Source organism: Balaenoptera ricei, chromosome 17 (assembly GCF_028023285.1).
Source record: "Balaenoptera ricei isolate mBalRic1 chromosome 17, mBalRic1.hap2, whole genome shotgun sequence".
Taxonomy (NCBI): domain Eukaryota; kingdom Metazoa; phylum Chordata; class Mammalia; order Artiodactyla; family Balaenopteridae; genus Balaenoptera; species Balaenoptera ricei.
Window position 1 is genome coordinate 71,757,779 of NC_082655.1, and position 10,680 is coordinate 71,768,458.

Sequence of the window (10,680 nt, forward strand, 5' to 3'; positions counted from 1 at the left end):
CACATGCACAATGAGAAACATGTAATGTTTAGAGTCCATCTACTGTGTGCCCTTAATTAAATTCAAGAAAACACGATCCTTTTAAAATGAGAAATGCAAGATGAGACGATAGGACAGCGAACTGACGTGAGAATGCACTAAAATGAGCAGAACCAAAAAGGGAGCTAGATGAACACGTTGCAAAGGTGACCCCAAGGAGAGATTGTATGGAAACTGAAAGCAGCAGAAATACACCAAAGTGAAGTAGTGAAGACCAGAATTGACTAACATTCCCTAACATTTTATCAAGGGTGAAATTCAGCTTGATTAAGTCTTCCAGAATAGAGAAAAAAAAGAGATAAAAATGAAGACAAGAAGATGCTTAATAGGGAGAACGAATGATAAAAATAAAATAAAAAAGAAACATATATACTATTAATTGTAGATGATATATCTGACCTATCTGGATAGTCAAAGAGTTACTGAAAACACTAATAGCATTTAAACGGAAATTCAATATAGTTCATCCAATAAATTCAATATAATGATGGGTTAGGAAAAAAATATGCATACACACACACACATATATACATATATCAGCTAATTCCATACACACCAACATGTTTAAATCACAGTAGTATAGAAGAATAAAAACCCCATTCATATTAGCAACCAAAAATATTAAATATCTTGCAAAAAATTCAACAATATTCCAGTCTTCTCTGAAGAAAACTTCAGTATAGTAATTGAGGTACATAAAAGAAAACAAATAAAGAAAGAAAACAAAAATATACTCTGAGAAGAGAAAACTCAGTATTGTAAATATATTAACTATCCATATATCATCTATAAACTGAATGTAACAACTACAATAAAGTCACAAATTTTCCTATTATTGTGTGCAAAATGATTACCTTGCCAGTTGAAATTTTAAAATAATATTGTAAAGATACACTTGTTAACAGTGTAGTTCAAGAGTAGACAGACCAAAATGAGGAAAATGCTTGCAGTTTATACATGGCAAAATTAAGCGGTTAGTATGTAAAGAGTTTTTATGAATTATTAGTGTAAAAATGAGTGTCTCAATAGGAAAACAAATGAAGAACATTAGCAAATGTATCCACTATTGTAGGAGCTAGCATGCATGCTTTCATTTAATCCTCAAAACAAGTATGTTTGATAAAAATTGTTATCACCCTATTTTATGGATAAGAAAATCAAGGTTGAGGTCGTGCGCGTGAGCCCCGTAGGGCCGGGGAGGCACCAGCTGCCGCGCGGGGAGGAGGCCGAGGCCGCAGCTTGAGGGAGGCCCCAGCCCCTCTGCGCCTGTGTCTGGCAGAGCCGGTGTGAGACCAAGAGACAATCCTTCCCAGCCGCCGGGATAATCAAGAGTTTTGGCCGGAACTTTGAACACACACCGAGATAGTGAGGAGCCAGACGAAAAGCACAGACTATGGCGCTGAAACGGATTAATAAGGAACTTCGTGATTTGGCCCGTGACCCTCCAGCACAATGTTCTGCAGGTCCAGTTGGGGATGATATGTTTCATTGGCAAGCCACAATTATGGCACCTAATGACAGCCCGTATCAAGGCGGTGTATTCTTTTTGACAATTCATTTTCCTACAGACTACCCCTTCAAACCACCTAAGGTTGCATTTACAACAAGAATTTATCATCCAAATGTTAACAGTAATGGCAGCATTTGTCTCGATATTCTAAGATCACAGTGGTTTCCTGCTTTAACTATTTCTAAAGTTCTTTTATCCATTTGTTCACTGCTATGTGATCCAAACCCAGATGACCCCCTAGTGCCAGAGATTGCATGGATCTATAAAACAGACAGAGATAAGTACAACAGAATATCTCGGGAATGGACTCAGAAGTATGCCATGTGATGCTACCTTAAAGTCAGAATAACCTGCATTATAGCTGGAATAAACTTTAAATTACTGTTAAAAAAAAAAAAAAAATCAAAGTTGAGAGAGTAAGTAACTTGCCCCAGGTGACAGCAATTGTAAATGATGGAACTGGGAGTCAAGACCCCATGACTAGCTTCCTACGTAGTACCAAGTGCCCTTTTCCCTCAGAGAAGTTACCTTTAGAAATACTGAGACAGTCCTATTTAATTAACCATTTAATGTGGAGAAGAGAACAATCTTAATCTTCATTTACAATAAAGCCTCATTCATTTAGAGAAGCCAAAGCCAAAAAGAAAAAAAAAAAAAATCTGGCAATTAAGGGGGAAAATTACTGAATTTTTTTTCAGAAAATTTTATCTAATCATTAAGGTCCAGACTCATGATTTCTCATATAACAGAGTTTCTTCAGAGGTCTGTTTTGTTGAATAAGACTGTTTGGAAAGGAATTTATCAATCGCCTGAAGGCAAAATGTTTCTCAGGTGCTTGAAATGTTTGTCCTCTAAGAACTTGCTAATAATCCCATTATAATTTTGTTTATAGAATTTGCAGTACTCCATCCATGAAGAGTGTGCTAAAAGAAGTTTAATCTCAGTCTAGACTTGATATAGATTTCCAAATAGTCTGAATTATTTAGGAATGAGTCTATGAAACGTTACCTAACATATAATAATGGACAAAGAGAGCGTGTGAGTTAAAGCTCTGAGCCCCTGTGTGCAGTGCGGTTTCTTCTACTAGAAGAGATTAGGAGCTGGTTTTAACGTGTACGCAGCAGAGTTCTCCTTTGTTCTGTATTCCTCCTCCTCTCTATCCTTTATCCAAGCACTGTTCATTAATAATTTCAAAAGAGAGAGGATAAGTGTGAGTTCTTTAAGAACACGTTTTGTGTCTTGTTCATCGTTGTATTTCAACCTCTAAAAATTGCTTGGCCTCTAGTCGCTACTCAGTATTTTCTTGCTAAATTAAATTTAACTGCTTGAAAAATTCATGTCATGTCCTTATCTTCACCATATCCTTTACTGTAATCAGCCTGAAGGGAATTCTTCTCAAAATATACTGTTTATAAACTGACCATTCTGTAGAGGACAAGCTTAAAATGAGAGGAGGAATGATGTGTAGATAGCCATGTTACCTTCTTTCTCTTGTGTAGGAATAAGAAAATGGGAACATGACTAAACTCTTCTTTCTAAGATATAAGAATTTTTATAATAATTTAGCACTGTATAACAATGGACTTGCTATTGCTATATTTTAACTTGGATTACTCAGAAATTGGAGCTTGGTGTTCTGTCAAAATTATGACCTGCATCAAAAAACTCAAAAAGAGTTAAGAGTCTTTTTTTGCCTCTTAAGAGATTATAGATGTTTTGATCTAATTTGCAGATGCTCATTTATTTGAACATTAAAGGAAAGTTTCCTAAAAGATCAGTGTGCCTATAGGCTTCAGAGTGAATTCAATTTAAATTTGAATGTTATTTCTCCTTGCTTTTGGGGTATATTTATGTAAACATTACTTTGTGAAAAAAAAATTGGCAATGGTGTGTTTATAATGAAAATAATTCATTATATTTATTGAAATCATATCTTCTGTAATGGCAACATCCTTAGGGAGGGGATGGAAGATAGTACTCATTAGATACTTTTCTTCATTTGTGAGCCAGACAGTATATTAGTTTTATCCAATTGCCATCTGCCATCTATTTTATATACAGTATGCCTAAAGAGCTCACTCCATATAAGAGTCTAGAAGATAAAGGTAGACCATATTGTATTTATATTTTTAAATACTGTATGCATTAAATTATAAATATTTGTGTGCCATTAAGGTTTGAATAAAGGAAATACAGAGTTGAAACAGACCTGCCTTTCTTGCTCAAAGCTGGGGGTTGAGGATAAAATTTGGCTAGAAGTGTGGATCATTTGTGTATACAATTGCATTTGTCATAACTATTTGAATGTGTCACTTTGATTTCATTTTCCATTTACTTTGCTCAGTACCAATTGCAAAGTAATAGCAAAGAATTTCTATGTAAATAGAGTTGATTTAAAAGAGTGAACTGTTGAAATATTCATGGTGTAAACTCAGTGATTTACTAGATCTAATGAGGAAACACATTTAATAAATTTTTTAAACATTTAAAGAATTAATTTTTTATTATGTGAAATTATGTAGTGATATTACACAATAGCTAAAGCAATAGATTCTTTAAACACAGTGGCACATATCATTTTTGAGATGGGAAAAACAAAATTGTTTAATTTTTTGCAGTTGTATGCTTTTACTCATACAAAAAAATATTTTCAGTATAAAATATTTGCTACAATATCCATTTCAGGGAAACCAAACTTTAAAAAAATAATGACAAAGGTGAAAAATGAGCCCTAATCTAAAATATTCAAAAAAATTTTTTTGCTCAGAACAATCTATGTAGACTTGCAAGAAAACTCTTATTCAGTTTGAACTTTTGAAAATAACCTCAATGTTAAATGTTAATTGATGAATTATTATGAATTTCTACAGAGGCAGGAATAAGGTTATTTTAATGGACCTACTGGGATTGAGTGGATTATAGCAGTGCCATTATAATATGACAAAGGTGTGTGTGTGTGTGTGCAAGTGTGTGCACACGTATGTGCTGTGCATGTGTACAGGCAACATGGCACTCAAAATCAAAGGAAATGAGCCAGAAACTTCTCACATTCTGTTGGCATCTGTGGAGTGTCACCATATGAGAACCATATGACTGTTGGCAGATTGGCATGTCAGCTCAGGCATGTAAAACTTGACCGCACTGAGCTCAAGGTGTATCAGTTTATCACAGGAATATGATACAGTTTTAACTGCACTGTTTTTGTGCAAAAGGACATTTCATCTTTTCCCAGTGTCTCTAATCCCAGCCCCACCCTTTGAAATCAACCCCAAGCAGAAATAAGACATATATGGTTTTCCAATAGAATTTAAAATGAAAATGAACTGCTGAAAACAGCAGCAATGTATATTATGTGTAAAACTGGCTTTTCCCCTCCTGTGTCTGCAAATGCTGATCGCCATGTTCTGTTCTGAGTCAGAGATTAGTTTTCAAAAGGAAAGCGTTTTACCACGATGACTAAGGTAGGACTAGAAAGTGGGACCATAAACCTTCTTCTAAACTGGGTAAAGGAGGCCTATCTTGGTGTGATCTCCACTTTCCACAAGTGGAAACTCTTGGTGAATTGAGTGTCCAGTATCTTTGGACAGCAAGAAGATGGTCTCAGTGTTTGATATTTGCAGGGTAAGAGAATAGTGGATATAAAGGAAACAGTTTCTATCATCTACACTGTTCAAAAGGTAATTGCATTCTGTTGGTACAGTCTTAACTGGCCTATCTTTCAACGAGTGGCTATTTTGAAATAGGATGTTTTATTTCATCTTCATAGCCAGGAAAGAGAGAACAGAGAGGCCATTAATCTATTTTTCCTGGGGTCTACTAAAATCATATTTCTGGTTATTGGTATGAATTAAAAATGGAGATGACAAAACTTAGGCCTCGTCCTTGACAGACTATCGAGTGGGCAGACCTGGCACGCTTGGGCAGAGCTCCACACCTCATCTCCTCGGGTAGCCTCGTTTCAGGACAGGGGTGGCAGATAGCTTCATGCACTGGCTCCCCTATCAGGTATAACCACTCCGTCTCTCTGCTTTGCATCCTTGGAAGCTTTCTCTAAAGCCCAATCATCTGAAATGCAGAAGTGAAGTAAACACCTTCGGGGCAACCCTCAAACAGCGGGGCAAGGGAGTAGGTGGGTCAATGCTCCAGTCTTCCCGTCCTTATGTAGGACAATCTTTTTTTTTTTTTAAGACTTTTTTTATGTGGACCATTTTTAAAAGTCTTTATCGAATTTGTTACAATATTGCTTCTGTTTTATGTTTTGGTTTTTTGGCCACGAGGCATGTGGGATCTTAGCTCCCCGACCAGGGATCGAATCTGCACCCCCTGCATTGCAAGGTGAAGTCTTAACCACTGGACCACCAGGGAAGTCTGTGTAGGACAATCTTGAGGCACGTTTCTGTGTTCCTCTAAGGGCTCCCATAGGTGTTGAGCTCCAGTTGTCTTGAGCAGTAACTGGTTCATTAACACACCTTTCACAGGCTTTTTGCCATCCCGTTCCATTGTCCCCACGACCTCACTTCCTGGGGTCAAATTCAAATGAACTACTTGTACCCAAGTCTTTATCCCAGCCTCTGTTTGGGGGAGAACCCAAACTAAGACAGGAAGTGCGTCTTGTGTGTCCTATCTCCTTTTATATCTTCTTCGGGAGGATCTATCTCTAAATGACTTGTATCCCTTGATCAACGTGAATTTGGGCTCCATATTCTGCTGTCTTTAGTCATCCTACAGCTCTGAACTTTGCCCAATTCTTTCATACCTTATAGAAACTTCTCTATCTTTTTTGTTGTTGTTGAATTGCCTTAGGGATCCTGAATTCTCCAGGATAAAAGGTTTAAGTATGTGTTCAAATGGCATTGATAGGCTACTTGATTTATGGTACTTGTTATATCACGTTGAAATTTTACCAAAGCCTTAACCCAAAGCGGTGAGTCCACTGGTAGGAATTTGGGTCCCCTCCAAGTTTTGTCAAAGAGGCTAACAGCAATGCTTCTGACATAGGGAATTTGCCCTGCCAGTACCCTTCTGCAAGGGACAAACCCCCAAGTGTGTGAGTCAAATGGGAGACCGGAGAGCATAATGAAATGCATGATTCAAATAGCATTGTGTATGTTGTGTTTATTCAAGGAAATCTTGTTAGAATTATTGACTAGAGCACCTGATACAGGAAAACACAAAGTTATGAACTTGACCAAGGCATGATTCTACTCACTACATAAAAAGGTTTCTGTGCTTTACAAAACATTACCCCCTTTATGGCGCCCTTTACAATATAAATATACAATATACTATTTCCTATAGTTATTTACCCTACAACTGAATGCTCCCTTGAGGTGAGCAGATCATCTTGCCCATTTCTTATTTCTATTACCTAATCCCTTGCTTAGACATTGGGCAAATATTTGTGGAAACGAATGTGTGAAATACCTAAACACTTCTGTTATTTATGTGTCAGTAACTACTTAGCAAATTCTGTTTAGGGTTGGATGAGGGCTCTCACAGTGCAATTTAAAATAGTATTAGATGGTACTGTCAGCTGACGATCACTCAGGAATAACCCATTACTTTCTGAGCTGGAATAGAGCAAGGGCGTGGTAAGCCTCAATAATAGTCAAGATCACTGGCTTAGAAGCCAGGCAGGCATCGGTTTCAATCCTGGTTCTGCCAATTCAGAGCTGGGTGACCTTGAACAATACACCTAACATCTCCAAGCCTCATCTTAAAAATGGGATAATAATAATACTTATTTCATAGGGTTATTATTATTTTTTTTTGTAGAAGTAAAATAAGATAAAGCATATAAAAACCTTAACACGTATCCATCCTTAGTCTGTGCTCACTAACTTGTTACCCCCATTACTGTTTTTATCACTGTTATTCAATTTCCCTGGCACCACACAATCGGTGCTTGATAGATCCAGGACAAGAGTCCGACTTAATGATTTTCAAACCATTTTTCTTTTCACTGTAAACACTGGGTCAAAACAAACATCTCTGAAAATACAGTCTTAGGTCTTAGTTGATGAGAACAGAGGATTTGATACATTGGTATTTTTCCGAGACATAACTATGATCTAATGTGTCCTCTGATTGATCCAATCCATTAAGAGATCCACAGACTACTAGGTGAGGCAGACGACAACCTTCAGGATTCTATTCGGGGGTTCAAGTAACTAATTTATACCCCTTACCTCATAATAACAGGTTTCTAGATGTCTCTTCCCTTAGGAAAGTACTAGCTTAACCCATGTGCTTGGGAAGACAAAAGAGATACACTTGGCCACAGGCGTTGTAGTCCAAGGTGACGAGCTGATCTAGCAACTGTTCTACAGAGGCCCTTTGTACCACTGCCTCACGATGGATTGTACAAGGCCCAGGACCTGCTAACGTCAGAGCTAAGCTTCATATTGCTATTTTCCCCAATTAAGGAGAGGGTGACCACTCTTCACTAGGAGCTAGACTTCAGTCTTTTCAGTCTCTTTGAATTCAGGTTTACTGTTGGCATAAAATCTGTAGCTGGAGCAGATTTTGTGCTGTCTGTTCTGCCAATGAAATTAACCTATAAATCCAGGATCAAATATTTAAAAAGTGTCTCTATGACAGTGGGTCTGGTTGCACATTAGATTCAGATGGAGACCTATTAAAACTCCTGATGCCCAGGCCCTACTCAGATCCATTAAAGAATCTCTGGGCAGGGGCCCAGGCACTTGTCTTGTGAACTCTCCCCCATGTGTGCACTCAGGCCCCAGAAGAGGGACTTTACCCCACCTTTCCTCTTACTGCCACACCAAGGGACAGGAAGCCATAGGCGTGTGGCCAGGGGAGTTCCGCCTCAAAGCTGACTCTGTGTCACTCAAAGGGCTGGGCTTTGAGATTCCAATTTGCTTTGGCAGGTGAGTTTCAGGAATCAGAGAAGAATCCAGGCCAAGTGGACTTTTAATTAATTCATTCATTCATTTTTAGAAAAGCAAACCTATTTGCCCTCTCAGTGCTTAGACCTACAAACCACTTAGAATCATGAAACCTTCCATGTGTAACGGGAATTTTGACTTGGCTTGCAGAATTATACATACCAGAAGCACACTGGAGAAAGCCTGATACTTTAGCTAATTTTTAAAAAAGATGCCATCAAGAATAAGCATATAAATCCAAGATATCTTTGGAACATTTTCTGGCCTCCCCTGTGCTCCTCTCTGGCAAGAAGATGCCCTTTCACTCAGCCACGGGAGAATCCACAAGAACAGCTGTGGGCTCAGCTCATCCTCTTCTAAGCTATGCATAATAATTAATTAATTTTTTTTTTTGGCCTCACCACATGGCTTGTGGGATTTTAGTTCCCTGACCAGGAATCGAACCCGTGCCCCCCTAAGCTATGCATAATAATTGAGCTGCCCCCTTTTGTGCATATTTACCCACTCCTTTCTCTGAATAGCTTCAGGGCATTTCTTTATGCCTCCTTGTGGGCAAACCACCCCAGATTGATGAGTCTCTGCCACTGTCATGAAGCCCAGCGAAACAGATATGCCCCTGCTCTCTCCATTGACAATGGTTGGTCTACCTCTGTAAGAGACAGGCTCTTGCAGCCTTCTGTATTGAAAGAATGGGTTTTGTGAGTAAATCCAATCAGAAAGATCAAGATACCTCCTTTTGGAAGAAAGATGAAGTCATATTGCCACAAAAATCTGCCTCTAAAAAAGCTATTTCTAAAAAATCTGTTCAATATGTATCAAAGAATCAAATTACACCCATCTGGAGAGATGCATGTGAAAGAAAAAAACTGCATTAAACAGCAAACCACATCTATAGTGCTTCTTGCAGCAAACAAAGAAATGCTGGGTCTATCAACAGGCAGAGCCTCTTTGGATTAAAAAGTACTTCCAAGAAGAGGACAAATCAAGCTCTTAGCCTTTCTGGTTCTTTTCATAAGGTGAGGACGGTGGGGATGGGGGACAGCTGCACGTTGTAAGTAATTCATGCAGCAAAAAAGTCATTTTCAGCGGCCTGTGGATGGCTTTGAGTGAGAGCAGATTTCCATGCAGAAATGATCTGTGGGCCAGGGATTACACCCCTTTTTGCTCTCACAAGGACTGATTGCATGGCCCACAGCTGGAGCTAATCCAGATATCTGTTTAATTAAATAGGAGCTGTCATTCTGTTGCATTACATCAAAGCCCAGGAAGGTGACACGGAGGTTAGATGGCAAATGTAAATTTTTAGCCCTTCGTTTCTTATATAGTGAAGGGATTAAAAATTCTGGTTTTCAGCAGGGTTTTCTTTATGTGTGTGTGTGTGTGTGTGTGTGTGTGTGTGTGTGTGTGAGAGAGAGACAGAGAGAGACAGAGACAGAGAAAGAATAGAAATATAATTGAGACATCTGTGACTATTTCAATTTCCCATCAGGATCATCCTTCTTCAAATCGTATATTTTTCTAGGGCACGACGTTTGGGAGGATAATTCTAAAAAGAATTCACTGAGGCAATACTTTCCTTCGAGAAAAATCCACTGAGTGCCTTCTATAGAAATGGCATTACAGGGAATATAATGGACCCAGCCAAGAATGAGATTTGCTAAATAGAATACTGTAAGGGCACTGTTTACATTTTTGAGCAATTTTGGGTAACAGAATGTTTATTATACTTGCTATTTGTAGTTCTGATGTTTATCAAAACCATACCTGAATGAATGTATTTACATTTACATTCAAACAAACAGAAGATAATCTCATTAAGAGAGCAATCAATATTTTAAAATAAGGACTACACATAATTTTCTAAATTAGCTTTAACATGACATATACACATTAAATATATCAAACAGAAAATTTTACAAATATGATTCTGATATTAACTGTCTTCCCACTAAGTGATTATGAAAACCCTTCCCCAGGTGTGGCTAAGAGAAATCTTTCTGTTAGAGATATTTTTCTAAGAGACTCTCCTTTTGCTGTCCATGTTCACCGAACTCCATGCCATATGTATTCTGTACCATTTGTGATGGAATAATCACTTCCATATGACAAGGTCTTTATTATTAGCTTGAGAAAATGCAGATTCTGTCTGCATTTGCTCAAATTTCTGACTTTAAGTTCAAAGTCTTCATGAACTGTAGTAACAGCAGATTTGTGCAACCATTG

The 10,680-nt window shown here is 38.0% G+C and overlaps 1 protein-coding gene across 1 annotated transcript; it reads left to right on the forward strand.

Moving 5' to 3' along the window:
- The first annotated feature begins 1,212 nt into the window (after positions 1–1,212).
- Positions 1,213–1,930, forward strand: LOC132351584 (ubiquitin-conjugating enzyme E2 D3-like). Its single transcript, XM_059901458.1, has one exon. The coding sequence runs from the start codon at positions 1,433–1,435 to the stop codon at positions 1,874–1,876; it is 444 nt and encodes a 147-aa protein (XP_059757441.1). The 5' UTR covers positions 1,213–1,432; the 3' UTR covers positions 1,877–1,930.
- Positions 1,931–10,680: the final 8,750 nt, after the last annotated feature.

Coding starts and splice junctions, on each gene's coding strand:
- LOC132351584 (XM_059901458.1), top strand. CDS start 1,433: ATGGCGCTGAAACGGATTAATAAGGAACTTCGTGATTTGGCCCGTGAC.